Source organism: Chiloscyllium punctatum, chromosome 3, assembly GCF_047496795.1.
Source record: "Chiloscyllium punctatum isolate Juve2018m chromosome 3, sChiPun1.3, whole genome shotgun sequence".
In the NCBI taxonomy this organism is placed as follows: Eukaryota; Metazoa; Chordata; class Chondrichthyes; order Orectolobiformes; family Hemiscylliidae; genus Chiloscyllium; species Chiloscyllium punctatum.
The window spans coordinates 13758912-13783320 of NC_092741.1; the positions used below are offsets into that span (position 1 = coordinate 13758912).

Genomic DNA, 24409 nt, shown 5'->3' on the forward strand with positions numbered 1-24409 from the left:
CCTTGATTGTTTGTTAAGTCTCATCTGTTACAATGATCATGATAGTTTCACTTCTTTCATATGTAAATCACAAAACCTTTTTTAAAAATTTACATTCTCAGGTTAACTGTAACAATTGGTGTTAGCCAGATAATATTTTGAAGGTGTTAGCCCCCTGTGTTCTCTGTCTATGCCGTAATGTTTAGACGGATTCTAATCTAAAAAGTGAATTAACAGTCTTACATGAATTCGTGCAGTTTTTGAGCAAAGTACAATGTAACTCTGCAAGTACAAATTCACCCCACTAACATATATGTATATGTGTGCATGTGGGTTTTGTGTGTGTGTGTGTGTGTGTCTGTCTGTCTGTCTGTCTGTCTGTCCCTCTGGTGTGGGGGGTTGTGAATGTGAGAGAGTGTGTATATGTGTGCTTATGTGGGTGTAGAGTGTCTAAGTCTGTGAGAGGATGCATGTATGAGTGTGGGAATGTGTGTGTCTGTAGGGGCGTGTGTGAGTGTCTGTATAGGAGTGCCTGTGTGTGTGTGTGTATAGTGCAATGGTGGTCACCTGTAGTGTGACATGAACCCCAGGCCCTGATTGAGGCCCCCATATGGGTACGGAACTTTGATTTAGATTTCTTACAGTGTGGAAACAGGCTCTTCGGCCCAACAAATCCACATCGACCCTCCGAAGAGCAACCCACAGAGACCCATTCCCCTACATTTACCCCTTCACCTAACACAATGCACTATTTAGCATGGCCAATTCACCTAACCTGCACATTTTGGGACTGTGGGAGGAAACCGGAGCACCCGGAGGAAACCCACGCAGACATGGGGAGAACGTGCAAACTCCACACAGACAGTTGCCTGAGACGGGAATTGAACCTGGGTCTCTGGTGCTGTGAGGCAGCAGTGCTAGCCACTGTGCCACCATGCCGTTGCACTGATCAGCTGGGAGGATGAAATGTGATAATCAGCAGGAGGTTTCATTATCCACATTTAACCTGAAGACCTGGACCTCATGAGGTCCAGAGTCAGCATTATGGACTTCCAGGACAACTCCCTCCCAACTTTATAATGCTGTGCTGCCACCTCTGCTGGGCCTGTCCAGGGGAAGAACATATCTTAGGATGGTGATGGTGGTGTCTAGGTCATTCTCTGTAAGATATGATTCTGTGAGTACGACTATGGCAGGTTTGCTTGACTAGTCTGTGAGACACTTTGGCACTAGACCCCAGATGTTAGTAACTTGGACTTTGCAGGATCGACAGGACTGTTTCTGTGGTTGTCTTTTCTGGTGCCAAGGTTGTTGCTAGGCCATTTCAGAGGGCAATTGAGAGTCAACCACATTGCTGTGGGTCTAGAGTCACATGTAAGCCTGACCAGGTGAGTATGGCAGATTTCCTTCCCTGAAGGACGTTAGTGAACCAGATGAGTTTTTGCCATATTTGACAATGATTTCATGGTCACCAGTAGTTTTTCAATTCCAGATTTTTAAAAAATTGAATTCAAATTCCACCATCTGCCATTGTGGATTCAAACCCAGGTCCCCAGAATCTTAGCTGAGGGATTTGGGAGTCCATGTCCATGCCTCACAAAAATTGAGCATCCAAATTCAGCCGATAATGGAGGGCAAATGGCCTTTATTTCAAAAAGAATGGAATGTAAAATTCAGTGTTTTTTGTTATAATCATTCAAAGCACTAATAGGATCACAGCTGGAATACTATCTTTCTAAGGAAAGATGTACAGCATTGGAGGCAGTCCAGAGAATGTTCACTAGGTGGATACCAAGTATGAACAAACTCTCTTATGAGTTGAATAGATTGGACCTGGACATGGAATATAGAAGAATGAGAGGAGACCTCACTGGAACATATAAGATTTTTAGAGAACTTGACAGGCTGATATAGTCTAGAAACCAGTGTTAATGCTGCTGGGCTAAGGGATCTCAGGTACAGGCAATGTCCAAATATCAGTAAGGAACACTGCATTTCAAAGCTGTAGATCACTTCCAAATGGTGTGTGAATGTAAACCAGTCTCAGAACAGTGTAAATACTGGTGATCACACATACAGTACAGCATCCTTCACCATTAGAGATGATGCCTGAAGTAGATGAGATATATCCATTGGAGAAGATACCCAAGGCATTCCTAGAGGAATTATCTCATCCAGATTCACATCTCACAAACCTGCCTCGATTTGTTTCATCAGCAAACTTGGAAATATTGCATTTGATTCCCTTATATATATCATGGGGTTCAAGCATTGAACCTCATATGAATAGTCATTGACCATTTATTCCCACACTCTGTTTCCTATGAACTAGTTCCTGATCCATGATAAGATATCACTCCATCCCACATGTTTTAACTTTGCCCACTAACCTCTTACATGGGATCTTATCAAAAACCTTTTGAAAATCCAAATACACCACATCTACAGGTTCTCCCTTAACTGTTCGACTTATTGCATCCTGAAAAATCTCCAGCGGGTTTGTTGAATATGATTTGCTTTTCACAACACACACTGACTTTGTCCAATCCATTAATGCTTTCCAGAGATACTCTGGTCTTGTCTTTCAGACTTTCATTTTCCTCACTACTGATGCTAGGGTAACTGGTGTATAATTCTCTTGTTTTGTCTCTCCTTCCGCTTTTAATATTTCTGGGAGGTTATTGTGTCCTGTCCTTTCTTTGTTCCCAAAGATAATTTCACAATTTCCGACTATGTCTGTATTTGCCAGTCTTTTTACTCTTCACATATTTAATAAGCTTTTAAGGTCAGTTTTTCTGTGGAACCTCTGATTTTACTTTTATACTCTACTTTCCCCCTCTTGATCAAACATCTTGATCTTCTTTGCTGAATTCTAAAATTCCCTCAATCCTGAGAGTTAATGCTGTTTCCAACAATTATACATGTCTCCTCTGTGGAGAAACACATATGACTCTATCATTTGTATCTTGTGAGAAATTGTCCTCCACAGTGTTATTGCTAGTTAAGACTTTTTCATCCATCGTACATGTAGATAAATGTGACCCATGACTTCAATCGTACCCTCATCCGTGAAAAAAAATTTTGCAAAATTAAAGGTTTGTGTCTTACAGTCAGAAGTTGCGTGTTATAATGTGGATAGAGAACTGGCAGAAAAATTGCATGCAAACTTTAGTTCAGTCTTCTTAAAGGTTAGGGAATCAAGGTTTAGTAAGCAGGCAGAATTGAAGGAAATCCGTATTAGTGAGAAAATAGTGAAAGGGAAAGTAATGAGGTTAAACGCTGACAAATACCCAAGGCCTGATAATCTACATCCCAGAGTATCAAAAGAAGTGGAACTGGAAATGTTAGATGCATAAAAGGTCATCTTCCAAAATTCCATACACTATTGAGCAGTTCCTACAGATTGGAGTGTGTAAATGTAACTCTAATATTTTAAAAAAGTTTAAAGTGAAAAAAATGGAATTACTGACAAGTTACCATAATGTCAGTAATGACAGAAATGCTAGAGTCTGTCATAAAAGATGTAATAACAGAACACTTAAGAAGCATTGACGGGGCTAGGTAAAGCCTGCATAAATTAATGAAAGGGAAATCATGTTTAGCTAGTTGGCCAGAGTTGTTTGAGGATGTAGCAAGTACTATAGATAAGGGAGAAACAGTGGATGTCACAATTTTAGGTTTCAAGAATTTTTTTATTCAGACACCATATAAGATGTTAGTGGGCAAAGTTAAAGCACACAGGATTTGGGTAGTATATTGTCATTGATGAAAGATTGACAGAGAGGAAACAAGGTGAAAGTAAATGGGTCTTTTCCCAAGTGACAGGCAGTGATTACTAGTATACTAGTGCTTGGATTCCAGCTATTCATGGTATATAAATGACTTGGATGAGGAAACAAATACAACATTTCCAGTTTGGCTAACAACACAAAATTACGAGATTGTAAATTGTGAGGCAGATACAAGTAGGCTTCAGAGTGTGCTCGAAAACAAATGATAGATGCCTACATCATGAGTAAATATGAAATTATACACTTTGGTGTGGGAAACAGAAACATAATATGTTATATAAATGACAATATATTAGAAAACATGGATATGAAGAGGGATCTTGTACACCAGTAATTAAAAGTGATCAGGTAGGTTCAGCAAGAAATTAGAGCTGAAAATGTGTTGCTGGAAAAGCGTAGCAGGTCAGGCAGCATCCAAGGAGCAGGAGAATCGACGTTTCAGGAGAAATCGGAGTTTATCCCTTGTCATTTCCGCCACCTCCAAACGGACCCCACCACCAGGGATATATTTCCCTCCCCTCCCCTATCAGCGTTCCAAAAAGACCACTCCCTCCGTGACTCCCTCATCAGGTCCACACCCCCCACCAAACCAACCTCCACTCCCAGCGCCTTCCCCGGCAACCGCAAGAAATGCAAAACTTGCGCCCACACCTCTCCCCTTACTTCCCTCCAAGGTCCCAAGGGGATCCTTCCATATCCGTCACAAATTCACCTGCACCTCCACACACATCATTTACTGCATCCGCTGCATCCGATGTGGCCTCCTATACATTGGGGAGACAGGCCGCCTACTTGTGGAACATTTCAGAGAACACCTCTGGGACACCTGGACCAACCAACCCAACCACCCTGTGGCTCAACACTTCAACTCCCCCTCCCACTCCACCAAGGACATGCAGGTCCTTGGACTCCTCCATCGCCAGACCATAGCAACATGACGGCTGGAGGAAGAGCGCCTCAGCTTCCGCCTAGGAACCCTCCAACCACAAGGGATGAATTCAGATTTCTCCAGTTTCCTCATTTCCCCTCCCCCCACCTTGTCTCAGTCCCAACCCTCGAACTCAGCACCACCTTCCTAATATACAATCTTCTTCCTGACCTCTCTGCTCCCACCCCCACTCCGGCATATCACCCTCACCTTAACCTCCTTCCACCTATCGCATTTCCAACGCCCCTCCCCCAAGTCCCTCCTCCTTACCTTTTATCTTCGCCTGCTTGGCACACTTTCCTCATTCCTGAGGAAGGGCTCATGCCCGAAACGTCGATTCTCCTGCTCTTTGGATGCTGCCTGATCTGCTGCGCTTTTCCAGCAACACATTTTCAGCTCTGATCTCCAGCATTTGCAGTCCTCACTTTCTCCTTCAGCAAGAAATTAGCAATGCAAATGATATGTTGGCTTTCATTGCACGAGGACTTCAGTTCAGATGTAGAGAAATTTCACTGTAGTTATACAGGGCCTTGGTGAAACTACACCTGGAGTATTGCATGCAGATAGGATATACTTGCCATAGAGATAGCTTCACTGGGCTGATATCAGATTTGGCAAGACTGTCATGTGAGAAGGGATTGATTCAACTAGGATTGTATTCACTAGCATTTTGAAGAATGAAAAGTGTCATAGTCATAGAGAGGTACAGTATGGAAACAGACCCTTCTGTCCAACTTGTCCATGCCGACCAGATATCCCAATCCAATCCAGTGCCACCTGCCAGCACCTGGCCCATATCCATCCAAACCCCTCCTATTCAAATACTTGTGGTTTGATTGAAACATATGTAATTCTAACAGGGGTAGATAGACATACTGCAGGGAGGTTGTGTTCCCTGGTTGGTGTTTCTAGAATTAGGGGGACACTGAATAAGCCATTGAGAATGAGAATGACAAAACATTCCTTCACTCAGATAGTGTAGAATTTGCTACCACAAAAGGCTGTGTAGGGTGGGTCATTGAGTATATTCAAGAAATAGATTGATTACTTTTTGGATTTTAAAGATCTTAATGAATATAGACAGAAAGCAGTAATATGGCATTGAGATAGAGGATCATACATGATTGTATCGAATGCTAGGGCAGACTCAAAGGACTGAACAGCTTACTCCTAATTCCTATGTTTCTTGTGGGCAGCTAGGGATGCCCAATAAATGCTGAACCAACCAGCATTGCCCACATCCCATAAATGCATTTGGATAAATATATAACAAAAGTGGTAGTTGAAACTGGGATGGGCACTGAATGTTGGCACAGCTGGCAAAGCCCACATTGCCTATTGAATAATAAAATCCTATCACTTTATTCATTTACTCATTCATCTACTCATCTATTCACCTGCATTCAAGCTGAACATTCAGTACTTTAAACAAATTGTATCCTGTCTTCCCTGACTCTACTCTGTTTCAGCAGAGCTCTCTGATATTGCATTCTGCACTTGCAGAGTCATAGAGTCACAGAGATGTAAAGCATGTTAACAGACTCTTCGGTCCAACTCATCCATGCACAACCAAGTATCCTAAGCTACTGTAGTCCCATTTGCCAGCACTTGGCCCATATCCCTCTAAACCCTTCCTATTCATATACCCATACAAATGCCTTTAAAATGCTGCAATTGCGCCAGCCTCCACCACTTCCTCTGGCAGCTTATTCCATAAACGCACTATCTGCATGAAAAGGTTGCCCCTTGAGTCCCTTTTATATCTTTCCCCTCTAACCCTAAATCTATGCCTTTGAGTTCTGGCCTCCCTCGCCTCAGGGAAAGAACTTTGTCTACTTATCCTATCCATGATTTTATAAATCTTTATAAGGTCACCCTCAGCCTCTGATGTTCCAGGGAAAACAGTCCCAGCCTGTTCAGCCTCTCCCTATAGCTCACATCCTACATCCCTAGCAACATCCTTGTAAATCTTTTCTGAACCCTTTTAAGTTTCACAACATCCTTCCAGTAACCTCCCAACTCCTATACTGAATTCTCTGACTAAAAAAGGAAAGCATATCAAATGCCTTCTTCACTATCCTATCTACCTGAGACTCTACTTTCAACGAAATATGAACCTGAACTCCAAGGTTTCTTTGTTCAGCAAAACTCTCCAGGACCTTACATTAAGTGTATAAGTCCTGCTCTGATTTGCTTTACCAAAATGCAGCACCTCGCATTTATCTAAATGAAACTCCATCTGCCACTCTTCAGCCCTTTCGCTCATCTGATTAAGATCCCATTGTACTCTGAGATAACCTTCGCTGTCCACAACACCTCCAATTTTGGTTTTATCTGCATACTTACTAATCCTTCCTATGTTCACATCCAAATCATTTATATAAATGATGAAAAGTAATGGACCCAGCACCGATCCTTGTGGCATTCCACTGGTCACAGGCCTCCAGTCTGAAAAGCAACCTTCCACCACCACCCTCAGTCTTCTACTTTCGAGCCAATTCTGTATCCAAATGGCTGGTTCTCCCTGTTTTCCATGAGATCTAACCTTGCTACCCAGTCTCCCATGGGGAACCTTGTCAAACGGCTTACTGAAGTCCACATAGATCGTGTCTACCACTTTGCCCACATCAATCCTCTTTGTTATTTCTTCAAAAAAACTCAATAAAGTTTGTGAGACATGATTTCCCACGCACAAAGCCATGCTGATGATCCCTAATCAGTCCTTGCCTTTCTAAATACATGTACATCCTATCCCTCAGAATTCCCTCTAACAACTTGTCCATCACTGAAGTTAACCTCACCGGTCTATAGTTCCCTGGCTTTTTATATCTATTTATTAAATTGTACCACGTTAGCCAACCTCCAGTCTTCCGGCACTTCACCTGTGACTATCGATGATACAAATATCTCAGCAAGGGGCCCAGCAATGACTTCCGTTGCTTCCCACAGCGTTCTAGGGTAACCTGATCAGGTCCTGGGGATTTATCCACTTTTATACATTTCAAGACATGCAGCATCTGTTCCTCTGTAACATGGACATTTTTCAAGATGTCACTATCTATTTCCCTACATTTTATGTCTTCCATGTCCTTCTCCAGAGTAAATACTGATGCAAAATACTTGTTTAGTATCTCTGCCATCTCCTGCAGCTCTGCACAAAGGTTCCCTTGCTGATCTTTGAGGCGCTCTATTCTCTTCGAGGAGAAAGTGAGGACTCCAGATGCTGGAGATCAAAGCTGAAAATGTGTTGCTGGAAAAGCGCAGCAGGTCAGGCAGCATCCAAGGAACAGGAGAATCGACGTTTTGGGCATGAGCCCTTCTTCAGGAATGAGGAAAGTGTGTCCAGCAAGCTAAGATAAAAGGTAGGGAGGAGGGACTTAGGGGAGGGGCATTAGAAATGCGATAGGTGGAAGGAGGTTAAGGTGAGGGTAATAGGCCGGAGTGGGGTGGGGGCGGAGAGGTCAGGAAGAAGATTGCAGGTGAGGAAGGCGGTGCTGAGTTCGAGGGATTTGACTGAGACAAGGTAGGGGGAGAGGAAATGAGGTAACTGGAGAAATCAGTTCATCCCTTGTGGTTGGAGGGTTCCTAGGCGGAAGATGAGGCGCTCTTCCTCCAACCGTCGTGTTGCTATGGTCTGGTGATGGAGGAGTCCAAGGACCTGCATGTCCTTGGTGGAGTGGGAGGGGGAGTTGAAGTGTTCCATTTCCCGCTCCTCCGCCCTAGAGCCCCACCCCTCCAACTTCCACCAGGACAGAACCCCACTGGTCCTCACCTACCACCCCACCAACCTCCATGTACAGCGTATCATCCGCCATCATTTTTGCCACCTCCAAACGGACCCCACCTCCAGGGATATATTTCCCTTCCCTCCCCTATCAGCGTTCCGAAAAGACCACTCCCTCCGTGACTCCCTCGTCAGGTCCACACCCCCCACCAACCCAACCTCCACTCCCAGCACCTTCCCCTGCAACCGCAAGAAATGCAAAACTTGCGCCCACACCTCCCCCCTTACTTCCCTCCAAGGCCCCAAGGGATACTTCCATATCCGCCACAAATTCACCTGCACCTCCACACACATCATCCATTGCATTCGCTGCAACCAATGTGGCCTCCTCTATATTGGGGAGACAGACCGCCTACTTGCGGAACGTTTCAGAGAACACCTCTGGGACACCTGGACCAACCAACCCAACCACCCCGTGGCTCAAAACTTCAACTCCCCCTCCCACTCCACCAAGGACATGCAGGTCCTTGGACTCCTCCATCGCTAGACCATAGCAACACGACGGTTGGAGAAAGAGCGCCTCATCTTCCGCCTAGGAACCCTCCAACCACAAGGGATGAACTCAGATTTCTCCAGTTTCCTCATTTCCCCTCCCCCCACCTTGTCTCAGTCAAATCCCTCGAACTCAGCACCACCTTCCTAACCTGCAATCTTCTTCCTGACCTCTCCGCCCCCACCCCACTCCGGCCTATCGCCCTCACCTTAACCTCCTTCCACCTATCGCATTTCTAATGCCCCTCCCCCAAGTCCCTCCTCCCTACCTTTTATCTTAGCCTGCTGGACACACTTTCCTCATTCCTGAAGAAGGGCTAATGCCCGAAACGTCGATTCTCCTGTTCCTTGGATGCTGCCTGACCTGCTGCGCTTTTCCAGCAACACATTTTCAGCTCGGGCCCTATTCTCTCCCTATTATTCTTTTGTCCTTAATGTATTGGTAAAAACACTTTGGATTCTCCTTTACTGTATTTGCCAAAGCTATTGCATATGCCCTTTTTGCCCTCCTGATTTCCCTCTTAAATATACTCCTCCTGCCTTTCTACTCTCCTAAGGATTCATTCTATCTATCTTGTCTATACCTGACATATGCTTCCTTCTTTTCTTAACCAAACCCTCAATTTCTTTAGTCATCCAGCATTCCCTATACCTACCAGCTTTTCCTTTCACCTTAACAGAAATATACTGTCTCTGCACTCTCGTTCTCTCATTTCTGAAGGCTTCCCATTTTCCAGCCATCCCTTTACCTGTGAACATCTGCATCCAATCAGTTTTTGAAAGTTCTTGCCTAATACCATCAAAATTGGCCTTCCTCCAATATAGAACTTCAACTTTTAGATCTGGTCTATCCTTTTCCATCATTATTTTAAAACTAATATAATTATGGTCGCTGGCCCCAATGTGCTCCCCCTCTGATGCCTCAGTCACCTGCTCTGCCTTATTTCCCAAGAGTAGGTCAAGTTTTGCACATTCTCTGGTAGGTATATCCACATACTGAATCAGAAAATTTTCTTGTACACACTTAACAAATTCCTCTCCATCTAAACCCTTCCCACTATGACAGTCCTAGTCTATGTTTGGAAAATTAAAATCCCCTACCATAACTACTCTATTATTCTTACAGATAACTTTAATCTTCTTACAAATTTGTTTCTCAATTTTCCGCTGACTCTTAAGGGGTAAAATATACTGTCCCAAAAAGGTGATCATCCCTTTCTTATTTCTCAGTGCCACCCAAATAACTTCCCTGAATATATTCCCAGGAATATCCTCACCGAGTACAGCTGTAATGCTATCCCTTATCAAAAACGCCATTCCCCTTCTGCTCTTGCCCCCCTTTCTATCCTTTCTATAGCATTTGTATCCTGGAACATTAAGCTGCTAGTCCTATCCATCCCTGAGCCACGTTTCTGTAATTGCTATGATACCCAGGTCCCATCTTCCTCGCCGTGCCCTGAGTTAATCTGCCTTCCCTGTTAGGCCTCTTGTATTGAAGTAATTGCAGTTTAATTTATCAGTTTTACCTTGTTCTCTGCTTTGTCCCTACCTGCCCTGACTGTTTGACTCACTTCTTTTCCCAACTGTATCAGCCTCAGATTGATCTCTTTCCTCACTATTTGCCTGGGTCACACCCGCTCACCTTTACTAGTTTAAATTCTCCTGAGCAGCTCTAGAAAACCTCCCTGCCAGTATATTAGCCCCGTTCCAATCCACCCTTCTTGTACAGGTCACTTCTATCCCAGAAGAGATTCCAATGATCCAAAAATGTGAACCCTTCTCCCATGCATCAGTTCCCCAGCCATGCATCTATTTGTTCTACCCTCCTATTCCTGTCCTCCCTAGCTTGTAGAACTGAGAGTATTCCAGATATTACTACTCACAAGGGCCTCCTTTTTAAATTCCTGCCTAACTTTCTATATTCGCCCTTTAGAATCTCATCCTTTTCCCTTCCTGTGTTGTTGGGTCCAATGTGTACAATGACCTCCTGCTGGTCCCTCTCCCCCTTGAGAACATTCTGCACCCTTTCTGAGACATCCTTGATCCTGGAACTAGGGAGGCAACACACCATTCTGATTTTTGCTGCTGACTGCAGAAACGTCTGACTGTGCCTCTGACTAGAGAGTCCCCTATCACAATCGATCGCTTGGAACCTGACATACCTTTCATTACATTAGAGCCTGTCTTGATACCAGAAACTTGGCTGTTTGTGCTACATTCCCCTGAGGGTCCATCACCCCCTACATTTTCCAAAACAGCATATTTGTTTGAAATAGGGATAGCCACAGAAGACTCCTGCACTACTTGCCTACCTCTCCTATCTTTCCTGGAGATAACGCATCTATCCGACTGTATCTGCAGTTTTTCTCCCTTCCTATAACTGCCATTCATCACACCCCCCTTGCTCTTGTAAATTCCTTGTTGCCTCTGACTGTCACTCCAACTGATCCATTCGATCTGATAGGACTCGCAACCAAAGACATTTCTTACAGACATAATCCTCAGTAACATATAAACTCTCTTTAAACTCCCACATCTGACAAGTAGAGCATATCCCTCTACTGAAGGACACCATTGCTCCTTCACAATCCACAGACCCAGAAAATATAATCGTCTTATGTTTAAAAAAGAACTGCTGCAGGCTAACTTAATAATTGTGGCTTATATTTTTTAAAAATTTAATCAACAGACATCTCAATAAAATATATAATCAAGAAAGAACCCACTCTACTCACTGTTGTAGATTTACAGCAAGGCTACACTGAAAAGTTATGTACTTATCTGTTCCTGTGCTGTGAGCTCTCCCACATAGGTTCCACCAAGGTTAGTTGTGAATTTCACTGTTTATCAAGTTTTCCTAGTTGCGCTCTGATGTCCAGGGATACATGAATCAAACAGCAATGGCCGTAACTGTCCGTGCCACTTGCTAGTGAGGTGAGGAATAGGGAGAGAAAGAAGTCTAACACGTGGCTACAGGGATGGTGCATGAGGGAGGGTTTCGGGTTTTTGGATAATTGGAGCTTTTTCTGGGGTTGGTGGGACATCTATAAGCAGGATGGTCTTCATCGAAACCAGAGGGCTACCAATACCCAGGGTGGGAAATTCAATAAAGCTATTTTGATGGATTTAAACTAATACAGCAGGAGGATGGGAGCCAAAATTTTAGGACTGGTACAGAAGAGGATGATAGTAGGGAGTTCCAAAATCAAGTATCTGACACTGGCAAGCGAGAACCTGGATTGAAGTGTGTATACTTCAACACGAGGAGCATCCGAAATACAGTGGGCGAACTGACAGCGTGGGTTGGTACCTGGGACTTCGATGCTGTGGCCATTATGGATACATGGATAGAGCAGGGACAGGAATGGCTTTTGCAGGTTCCGGGATTCAGTTGTTTCAGTAAGAACAGAGAAGATGGTAAAGGAGGGGGAGGTGTGGCATTGTTGATCAGGGACAATATTACAGTTGTAGAAAGGATGTTTGGGGACTCATTAACTAAGGTGGTATGGGCTGAGGTTAGAAACAGGAAAGAAGTCACAATGCTGGGAGTTTTCTGTAGACCTTCAAATACTCCCAGAGATGTAGAGGAAAGGATAGCAAAGATGATTCTCGATAGGAGTGAGAGAGGCAGGGTAGTTGTCATGGGGGACTTCAACTATCCAAATATTGACTGGGATCACTACAGTACGAGTGCTACAGATGGGTTGGTTTTTGTCCCATGTGTAGGAGGGCTTCCTGACATAGTATGTAGACAGGCCAACAAGGGGCGAAGCCACTTTAGATTTGGTACTGGGTAACGAGCCTCGCCAGGTGTTAGATTTGGAAGTAGGTGAGCACTTTGGAGACAGGGATCACAATTCTGTCAGGTTTATTTTAATGATGGAAAGGGATAGGTGTACTCCACCGAGCAAGAGTTACAGCTGGGGGAAGGGAAATTACGATGCAATTAGGAAAGATTGAGGAAGCGTAGAATGGGGAAGGAAACTGCAGAGGATGAGCGCATTAAAAATGTGGAGCTTATTCAAGGAAAAGCTCCTGTGTGTCCTAGATAAATATGTACCTGTCAGGCAGGGAGGAAGATATAGAACGCGTGAGCCATGGTTTACTAAGGAAGTGGAATCCCTGGTCAAGAAGAAGAAGAAAGCATATGTTAGGACAAAATGCGAAAACTCAGGGCGCTTGAGGGTTACAAGGAAGTCAGGAAGGACCTAAAAAGAGAGCTCAGAAGATCCAGGAGGACACATGAGAAATTGTTGGTGGATAGGATCAGGGTTAACCCTAAGGCTTTCCATAGGTATGTCAAGAATAAAAGAATGACGAGATTTATATTAGGGCCAATCAAGGATAATAGTGGGAAGTTGTGTTTGGAGTCAGAGGAGATAGGGGAAGCACTAAATAAATATTTTTTGACAGTGTTCACTATAGAAAATGAAAATGTTGGCGAGGAAGATACAGAGATACTTGCATCTAGACTAGAAGAGATTGAGGTTCAGATGGATGAGGTATTAGAAATACTGCAGAGTGTGAAAATAGACAAGTCCCCTAGGCCGGATGGGATCTATCCTAGGACCCTCTGGGAAGCAAGGTAAGAGATTGCCGAGCCTTTGGCATTGAACTTCAAATCATCATTGTCTACAGGAATAGTGCCTGAGGACTGGAGGATAGCAAATGTGGTTCCCCTGTTCAAAAAGGATAGTAGAGACTACCCAGGTAATTACAGGCCAGTGAGTCTCACTTCAGTTGTTGGTAAAATGTTGGATAAGGTTATAAGAGATAGGATTTATAAACATTGAGAAAAGAATAATCTGACCAGGGACAGTCAGCACGGTTTTGTGAAGGGTAGGTCATGCCTAACGAATCTTATTGACTTTTTTGACAAAGTGACTAAACAGGTAGATGAGAGTAAACAGGTTGATGTGGTGTATATGGATTTCAGCAAGGCATTCAATAAGATTCCCCACAGTAGGCTATTATACAAAATGTGGAGGAATGGGATTGTGGGAGACGTAGCAGTTAGGTTCAGTAATTGGCTTCCTGAAAGAAAACAGAGGGATGTAGTTGATAGAACATGTTCATCTTGGTGTCCAGTTCCTAGCGGTGTACCGCAAGGGTCGGTGTTGGGTCCACTGCTGTTTGTCATTTTTATAAATGACCTGGATGAGGGCTTAGAAGGGTGGACTAGTAAATTTGCGGACGACACTCGGGTCGGTGGAGTTGTGGATAGTGACGAAGGATGTAGCAGGTTGCAGAGAGAAATAGGTAGGATGCAGAGCTGGGCTGAGAGGTGGCAAATTGAGTTTAATGTGGACAAGTGTGAGGTGATACACTTTGGACAGAGTAATCGGAATGCAAAGTACTGGGCTAATGGTAAGATTCTTGGGAGTGCAGATGAGCAGAGAGATCTCGGTGTCCAGGTACACAGATCCCTGAAAGTTGCCACCCAGATTGACAGGATTGTTAAGAAGGAATTCAGTGTTTTGGCCTTTGTTAATAGAGGGATTGAGTTCCAGAACCAGGAGGTTATGCTGCAGCTGTACAAAGCTCTGCTACAGCCACATTTGGAGTATTGTGTACAGTTCTGGTCACCGCATTATAAGAAGGATGTGGAAGCTTTGGAAAGGGTGCAGAGGAGATTTACTAGGACATTGCCTGGTATGGAAGAAATGTCTTACGAGGAAAGGCTGATGGCCTTGAGGCTGTTCTTGTTAGAGAGAAGAAAGTTGAGAGGTGACTTAATAGAGACATACAAGATAATCAGAGGGTTAGATAGGGTGGACAGGGAGAGCCTTTTTCCAAGTATGGGGACGGCAAACACAAGGGGACACAACTTTAAAGTGAGGGGAGATAGGTATAAGACAGATGTCAGAGGTAAGTTTCTTTACTCAGAGAGTAGTAAGGGTATGGAATGCTTTGCCTGCAACGGTAGTAGATTCGCCAAGTTTAAGTGCATATAAGTCGTCATTGGACAGGCATATGGACGTACATGGAATAGTGTAGGTGGGATGGGTTTCAGATTAGTATGACAGGGTGGCACAACATCGAGGGCTGAAGGGCCTGTCCTGCGCTGTAATGTTCTATGTTCTATGTTTTACGTAACTGCGAATTGATTCATTGCTGTGTCAGTTAGCAGTGTGGGTTCCTTTCTCTTTCTCCTTCATTGACCATTTGCTGCCTTCTGGGAGATTATTGCATGGAAGGTGCTGGAAGAAGTTACGCATATGTCTATGGTCATGCAAAATAATTTACAGGGAATGTGTACTTAAATAAATCACCTGCTCTCTCAAGATTTGTTTTCATTATTCTTTTGTGCAATTTTGGGATCACTGGATGGCGACTTTTGTTCTGTATCCTCATTGCCTTGAAGTTATTTGTTTGCTAAATGATTCCAGAGGACATTTCAGAATTAGCTACATTGCTGTGGGCCTGGAGTCACTTGTCAGTCAGGCCAGAATAGGATGGCAGATGGGTCACTACAACAACATTGATAGTTTTGTGACAGCATTACTAGGCATAGACATTCCAGGTGTATTCATTGAATTATAAACTTAAATCTCTCCAGAGTATTGGTCTGAGCCCTGGATTATGAGCTCAAGAATATTGTCACTGTACTACCCTAGCAGGGAAAAATTAGCATAAAAGTCAGTTGCCACATCCCAAATCTGCTGTCATTTTTACTGAAAATCACAAATTGTAATGACATGGAAGGAAGCCATTCAGCTCACTGTGCCTGCACTGGCTCTTCAAAGGAAAATCATTATCTAGTGCCAATCTTCTGCTTTTTCCCATAACCTTGCACACTCCCTCTATTCAAATGATCATTCGACATCTCTTGAATGCCTTAATTGAACCTGCTTCTGCTGTATTTTCTAGTCAGTGCATTCTACACCCAAATTACTTGCTGTGTGAATCATGGGAATATAAGGAACAGGTGTAGAGTAAAGGACTTTATCTATCTTAACTCCAAGAATAGCTTCTAAATGGGTGCAAAAGGAACTGGACCATACAGATATCAGATCACATGGAATTGGAACCTGATTCTGAAAGGCTTCAGCAGCCTTTACCCTTTCATCGTGCATAGTAAATAGCTGTGTTTAGTAAAGTATGTCAACACTAACTCAAAGAATGAACACCTCGTTAAGACTTGATATGATCTGTTACTTTAACAGGAACAGCAATTGACCAGATAGCTACATCATCATTTCCTAATTAACTTTGCTTGATTATTCATTAAGATCATGGTTGCTCCTTTCTTTCATTACTAATTATAATAACAGTCACTTTCAGCAAATTATATGTATTTAAATCTAATATTTCCAAGCATTTTGTGTTTAAATTAAATTTATAATTTCTTTTCAACTGTTGCTACATAGAAATTTATGGACAGTAATCCCAGTCTTTATGAACTTCGAGCCAAAATAGAGTACTATGCTGGTTTTGAACGAGAAATTGAGGAACTCAGCTCCACCATTACAGTGGACTTTATTGAACTGAATACAGGTAAGTGTTAGTTAAGGTTTAGATATTAAATATGCTCAGTTGGAAAAAGAGAAAGATAAATTATTGTCAAAATGGAGGGAGATTTCAGAAGGATCTGTTTGTCCTCATACATCAATTGCAGGAAACTAGTATGTAGTTAAAGCAGGTAATAAAGAAAGCAAATGGAATTTTGACATATATTTCTCAAGGAATAGAGTACAAAAATAAAGAAGTGTTGCTGCAACTGTACCATATGTGGAGTATTGTGGACAGCTTTGGTCACCTTCCTTGAGGAGGCTACATTTGTAGTCATAGTCATAGAGTCATATAGCATGGAAATAAACTCCTCGGTCCAAGCAGTCCATGACGAACATAATCCCAAGCTAAACTAGTCCCAACTGCCTGCCTCCTGGCCTATATCCCTCCAAACCTTTCCTGTTTATGTATCCATCCAAATGTTTTTTTAAATATTGTAATTTACCCGAGTTCACCACTTCCTCAGGAAGTTCATTCCACACATGAATTACCCCCATACAAAATATTTGCCTCTTATGTCTCTTTTCAAATCTCTCTCCTATTACCTTAGAAATGTGCTCCCGAGTCTTGAAATCCCCCATTTCAGGGAAAAGGCAACTTCCATCAACTCTATCTATGCCTCTCATTATTTTATAAACTACTACCAGGTCATGTTGTGACCTCCTAGGAACTTGTGAAAAAAACTCCCATCCTATCCAGCCTTTAGAACTCAAACCTTCCATACCCAGCAATATCCTGGTAAATCTCTTCTGAACCCTGTCCAGTTTGATAATATCCTTCCTACAACTGGGTGACCAGAACTGGACATGCAAACAACCTTTTCATGGCTTTAATTTTTCTTTGAATAGAAGCATGGATTTTAGATAAATGTCAGTTCTTTCCAGTTTTTTTTTAGTTTTTGACTCAAAGTGATTTTTGTGTAAGACTTTTTGAGCCAGTGGTTTCAGATTCTGACTGTAGTCAAGATTCAATTAGTAGGATTGAAATGTAAAATAAAAACACTCTTGAGTCTTGCAAACAGATTTCCAACATAACATTAATCCATACCAGGATTTCTCAGAATTAATCCAAACATTGCAAATTCCAATTAAAACCATCATATATTTAAAGATGCCATTTGTAAATTTGTGTGAAGTTTGTATCTTCATTAAAAGTCCCCACATGTTCACAGACTACCTGGAATAATTCTGGCCAGTAACTATGGGCTGAATTTTGCCAAATCTCATCCAAGTGTCAATTTGAGGAAATTCTGTGGAAGATTTTGCTGTGTCATAGTGTCATACAGCACGGACTGTACATCAGTAAGTTGTCTCATACAATTCTCCATTGCTCACTCATCATAGTAGTCCCACATGATTTCACTGCTGTGCTTGAGCAATTGTGCACTCACCAGCAGTGGATGTACTCAATGCTTCCAGGCCCTTCTGGCATTTTTAAAGCCCACAATATCAGTTGCTGCCACTTCAGAGAGTATCTAGTATGAGGCGAAGAAAAAGTCAAAAATGACACGACACCAGGTTTAATTGAAATCACGATCTTTCGGAGCAATGCTCCTTCGTCAAGTAAACTGAGAGAGGGCAGGCTGATCCAGATAGGGTGACACTTCATTGAGGATACAAGATCACATTCATAAATGGGTTGTTACTTTACTCTATCACCTGTCTAATTGACTATCATTGTAAATGCAGCTTTAAGAAGCAAGCCATACAGCCTACCTATTCTTAGTGTTGAAATAACTGCACAAAGGTTGCATTTGGTCACCAAGTCATCCTTTATTTACTTGTGCACAATACGCTGGCTGTGGCAAGCCAACTCAGAACTCAGGAGAATCTAACCTCCTGGTTCTCCCCGACACTACTGCTACACAGCAGTAGTGCTTATATTCCCCAGCACCTATCTTGTGTATGTATAGGTCTGAGATGCAGTGCAAACACCAAGTGTAAATAATTTTATTACTACTCCATAACCAGGAAAATCACCAATGTGGCAAAGGAACCAGTGACATGCAAAGCCCAGAGTGATAGATGCATACGTGAAGGGGAGGGGAGGGATTAAATTAAAACAAATCTCTTGTTTGTTTTTTATCCAACACTTCTGTTTATGTTTTTTATCTTAAATTTCTGCCCCGGGAATGACTCTGACTATCCATTCTATCTATCATTCTCATAATTTTGTAGACTTCTATCAGGTCGGCCCTCAGCCTTCGACTTTCAAGTGAAAACAAATCAGGTTTGTGCAATCCCTCCTCATAGTCTTGGGTTCTCTTCAGTCTTCCTATATGATTCAGTGTGTGTATGTGTTGGAAAAATCCATCAGAAGGATTTGAACATTTGAATAAACCATCCTTTTTCTTTTTAACCTAAAAGGAGCGTTTTGCTGGTCATTTGAAATTGTGGTATAACGTGGCGATAAACCCTTCTGCTAATTAAACCAAACACACAGAAAAACTCACCTCGCCTCATAATCTGTTAAATTATGAGTGACAGAGATCTACCCAAATTCACTATTTAACAAAAAGTATCAATTTATTCTTTAACTCTAAAAGCAAACAGTAAACAACAACTATTTACAACTCTAAGCCTCCTTTGTCTTAAAGGTTTGTTATCTACATCCCATTCTATAACAATATCCTGATCCAATGAAAGCCCTTATTAAATTTGTAGCATCTTAATTTTCAAAACCAGATAGCAGCTGTCATCTTTGGTTTTGGTCGCCCTCTGTTTGTAGATCTCCCTGGGTCATCTTCAGTCTTCTTCTGCAAAGATGTTACATATGAAAAAGGGACCTTTTACAGAGAGTGTGGTGATTAGCAGTTATTCAATGGCAGTTGGTGCACTTTCTGGCCAACCGTCCAAAATGCTTGCTTTTTTAATATCCCAAACATTGGATCATCGCTTTGATTCGATGTTGTCAAAACAGAAAATTCAAATTCAATTGGGTTTTAGTATCTTGGTACATAATTTAAACTGATTGGTTAAATTCAAACTGCTGTGAAAACAACTGAGGTATCTAGGTTACAACCAAATGTTACATCTTTCAATTTTCCAGCACACTCTGCGACTGTTAGTCAGTTACACGACAGGTGCTTGCAAACTTTCACCTTTCAATCTCTCTTCTTAAAGGTACAGTAATTTCTTCAACTTCATAACACTTGAGATTCACCAGGCAGATGTAATTTTGAAAGGGAAGAAAGAAAGGAATAAAAGACTTTTAAAAATCACCTTGTTATAAACAAACAAGAACAATAAACAAGAACAATAAGAACAATTTGGCTCACCTTCATGTCCAGAACGATGCCTAAATTCTAGGTCTGCAGTATCTATATGTAATTGTGGAGCCACAATATTTGATGCTCTTATACCAAATTAACAGCATGAGAATTAAACTTACTTTAAAGAAGCATTTTCTAATCAAGCTGCTCAAAATGTGAGATTTGAACTGATTGTCTATTTCCGTCACCTTTAGAACCCATAAAAATGGCTCTTTCAGTGGAAGCCAAGGCTTGGAAAATGGCACTTTGTCGGTTTTTGAATGAGCAGTACAAGGAAAAAATGGCAGCAATAACAGCATTTATTTCTGAAGAAATGAAGAATTTGGCTCGGCCTATTCAAGATCTGGATGATGTTAGATTTGCCATGGAGTCCTTGTCGCAAATACGAAATAATGAGATACAGATGGATATGACTTTGGGCCCCATTGAGGTATGTGATCTTTTATTTTAAAGTATGCCCCCTATACATGTGTTTATTTTCTTCCTTTTTCAGTTTTAAAAGTTTTTAAAATCCAAAGTTGACTTAATCTAAATGAAAACTCCATTTAAGAGCATTCTAAGTCTGTCTGACAAAACAGGCACTATGTTATCAGGACTGTTTCAAGCAGCGATCACCTAAATACTGAAATTGCAGTCGTAGTTCATTAGCTATGACCACAAAATAATATAACTGCCTACCAGAAGCAAATAGTAGTTTCATAGAAGTTCCTAGAAATTTTCAGAAGAATAAGATCTTTTGTGCAGACCAGAGGATGTGAAGAAATTATGTTTTCTTTGTACAAAGATTTATCCAAACTCAATTTGAAGTGGTTGGTTTAGTTTGGATGAGAAATGTAATGACAGATTTATTTGCCTTGTTAGGGCTATGTTGCAAATTCACTAGCATGATACAGCAGATTAGAGTTAAATGTATTGAACAGGCAGCTTAAACTTTATTTCTGTTCTTTTGTAAGATAGATGGGTGATTTGATTGAGTTCTTTAAAATTCTAAAGGGATGTCATAATACATATGAGCAGTGGTTGAGGACCTTGAGTCTGTACTTGATGGAATTCAGAAGCATGAGGATGTATCTCATTGCAAGTTGCAGATTACTGAGAGGTGTAGATAGAATGCACATGGAAGAGATGTCTCCAATAGTAGGAGAGTCACAGTTTCAGAGGGAAGGGACAACCTTTTAGAACTGAGATGAGGAAGAATTTTTTTCAGCCAGAGTCTGTGCATCTGTAGAATTCATTACATCAGAAGGCTGTGGAGGCCAGATCATTGTGTGTATTTAAGACAGAGATATATCGGTTATTCACTAGGTTTGAGGGTTCTGGAGGAGAAGCCAGGACAATGGGGTTGAGAAATATATCAGTCATGATAGAATAGCAGAGTAGACTCTATAGGTCAAATAGCCTGATTCAGTTCCATCTTGTGCATGCATTTTCTGTGCGGCAATGTGACTTTAGGACTTTGTTTCTCCATTGTTCTGGCAAATGGTGTCACTTCCCTCCCTTGACCTGCTGTGAATAGTGTTTTGAATAGTCCTGGAGTCACACTTTCAGTTCCTTCTATCCTGAAAGCCACTCTTACTGATTTTCAGTGGAATAGTGAAGACAGATTGTTCTCATTTCTGAAGAGTATGTGTAACTTCAAGCAATTTGAATGAAGAACAAAAAGCAGTACAGAAACAACCCTCCAAGCCTGCACCGACACATTTTGCCCTTCCATGTTAAAACTGTCTTCACTTACAGGATCTATATCCCTCTTTTCCCTTTCTCTTCATGTATTTGTCCAAGTGCTTCTTGAATGCTGCTATTGTGTCTGCTTCCACCACCTCCTTTGCCTGTGCTTTTCAGGCACTCACCACCCTTTGTGTGAAAAACGTGCCTCAAACATCTCTTTTAAACTTGCCCCTTGCACCTTTAACCTAATAATTGGCCCCTCCACCCTGGGAAATAGCCTCATATATTGCATTCTATCTATGCCATTCACAATCTTACAAACTTCTATCAGGTCGCCCCTCAACCTTCTCCATTCCAGTGAAAACAAACCCAATCTATCCAACGTTTCTTCATTGTTAAAATGCCCCATACAAAGCAATGTCCTGGTAAACCTTTTCTGTACCCTCTCCAAAGCATCCTTCTGGTACTGTGGTGACCAGAACTGTAGCCACTAATCAAGTGTCATCTAACTAAAGTTCTATAAAGCTGCAGCATAACCTGTCTAACCTTCTACTCAGTGCTCCTTCCAATGAAGGCAAGCATATCATAGTACTTTTTTACTACCTTATCTACCTGTGCTGCCATCTTCAGTCATCTATGGACCTGTACACCCAGATCCCTCTGCATATCAATACTCCTAAGGTTTCTGCCATTTACTGTATAATTTCCACCTGTACTTAAACTTCCAAACTGCATCACCTCAAATTCATCTGGATTAAACTCCATCTGCCATTTTTCTGCCCCTGCCTCTAACTAATCTATATCCCACTGTATCCTTTGACAATCCTCCACAATATCTGCAACTTCGCCAATCTGCATCATCCACGAAGTTACTAATTAGACCAGTTATGTTTTCTTCCAAATCATTTAATGTAGATCACCACAGCAGAGGTCTCAGCACTGATCCCTGTGGAACACCACTAGTCACAACCCTCCATTCTGACAAGCGTACTTCTTCCACTACACTCTGTTTTCTATGGCTAAGCCAGTTCTGCACCCAACTTGCCGGCTCACCTGTATACCATGTGACTTCACCTTTTATACCAGTCTGCCATGAGGGACCTTGTCAAAGGCTTTACTGAAGTACATGTTGATAATATGAACCACTTTTCCCTCATCAATCGCCTTCATCGCCTCCTCAAAACACTCAATCAATTTACTGAGGCACGACTTCCCACACACAAAACCATTCTGTTTATTGCTAATCAGTCCATCTGCTCCTAGATGCTTATAGACCTTGCCCTGAGACTCATTTCCAATCATTTCTGTACCATTGACATGAAGTTCACGGACCTGAAATTTAGCTCTGTTTCCCTTTTTTAATAATGGGACAACATCAGCTATTCTCCAGTTCTCTGGGACCTCACCTGTGGCTAAAGCAGATGCAAAGGTATCTGTCAATGCTCCAGCAATTTGTTCTTCTGGCCTCCCTCAATATTTTGGGATAGATCCCATCACAACCCAAGGACTTACCTATAATAATACCTTTTAAGATGCACAATGCCTCTTTGTTTTTAATAGCAACTTGGCTTAGAAATTTTACACTCCCTTCCCTGAGATCATCCTCCACCAATTCCTTCTCATTGGTGAATTCCAATATAAAGTATCCATTTCAGACCCACCTACCTTTTCTGGCTCTGCACCTACACTCTCTCCTTTGTCCTTGAGTTGCCCAACTCTTTCCCTAGCTACCTTCTTGCTTTTTATATGTATCTAAAAAACCTTGGGATTCTCCTTAATCCTGTTTGCTAATGGATTTTCATGACTCCTTTTAGGGCTGTTAATTTGTTGTTTAAGTTCTTTCTTACCTTCCTTATATATTTCAAGGGCTTTGTCAGTTCCCATCCTCCTAGCCCTTAAGTATGCTTTCTTATTTTTTGACATTCCTGGTCATCCAAAGTTCATGTAACTTGCCATATCTATCCTTCATTCTTGCAGGAATGTGCCACTCCTGAGCTCTTATCACTGCCCTTTGAAATATTCCTATATGCCCAAAGTGGATTTATGCTCAAACAGCCACGTTCAGTCATCACTGTCCGGTTCCTGCCTAATATTGTTGTAGTTTGCCTTCCCCAAAGTTAACACTTTCACCTGAGGGCTGCTGTCATCCTTATCCATGAGTAATTTAAAACTCACGGTATTATGGTCAGTATTCCTGAATTGCTCCCCTGTGAAACTTCACTCTCATTGCTGGGTTCATTTCCCAAAAGTAGGCCCAGTTACTGCAGGTAGGAACAAGTTACTGCAGGTGCTGGAATCTGTACTGAAAACAATAAATGCTGGAGATCACAGTGGGTCAGACAGCATCTATGGTGAGAAAGTAAGCTAATGTTTTAAGTCTAGATGTCTAGAAGAGTCTTTGAAATGTTAGCTTGCTCTCTCTCCATGGATGCTGTCTGACTTGCTCTGATCTCCAGTATAAACCCTTGCTCAGGATGTTGACACAGGGAGTTTCAATGATGGTAACAACATCGAATGTCAAGGGATGATTGTCTGATTGGAAATGAACATTGCCTGGCATTTGTGTGGCATAAATGTTACTTGTCATTTTGGGCATAATACAGGTTTTATTGCATTTGAACATGAACTGCTTCATCTTTGCCAATAAAGTGTCATATGCCCTCAAAAGGTTTTCTTTCTCTTTGTTTTTCCACTAAATCTGGATGCATGCCCAGGGTCCACAGCTGGTAGGGAGGGCTCTTTTGTGGACCCTGTTGACCTTGAACATTTGGGTGAACTACCCCTGGGCTTTTGTGGCTGGATGGTGGAGAGATGATGTCACTGGATGCAAGCTCACCCTACTCAGACCCAGCTTTCATAGGGTTGAGGGTTGCAAGCATGATGGAGATTGAGGGTCTAGGTATCTCTGAAGTGGGGCTTGGAGATGATGTGTGGTTTCTCCTCTGTCTGTGTGCCACCCATTCTCCTTCAACACCTAAACTGAG

The 24409-nt window shown here is 42.1% G+C and overlaps 1 protein-coding gene across 1 annotated transcript in view; it reads left to right on the forward strand.

Annotated features, from left to right (window-relative positions):
- The window catches only part of LOC140453945 (dynein axonemal heavy chain 8-like), a 1117430-nt gene that overhangs the window by 444116 nt on the left and 648905 nt on the right, over positions 1-24409 (forward strand). The window contains exons 28-29 of the mRNA XM_072548819.1: positions 16345-16471; positions 19952-20187. Coding sequence (XP_072404920.1) covers positions 16345-16471; positions 19952-20187 — 363 coding nt within the window. The remainder of the gene's footprint in view (positions 1-16344; positions 16472-19951; positions 20188-24409) is intronic.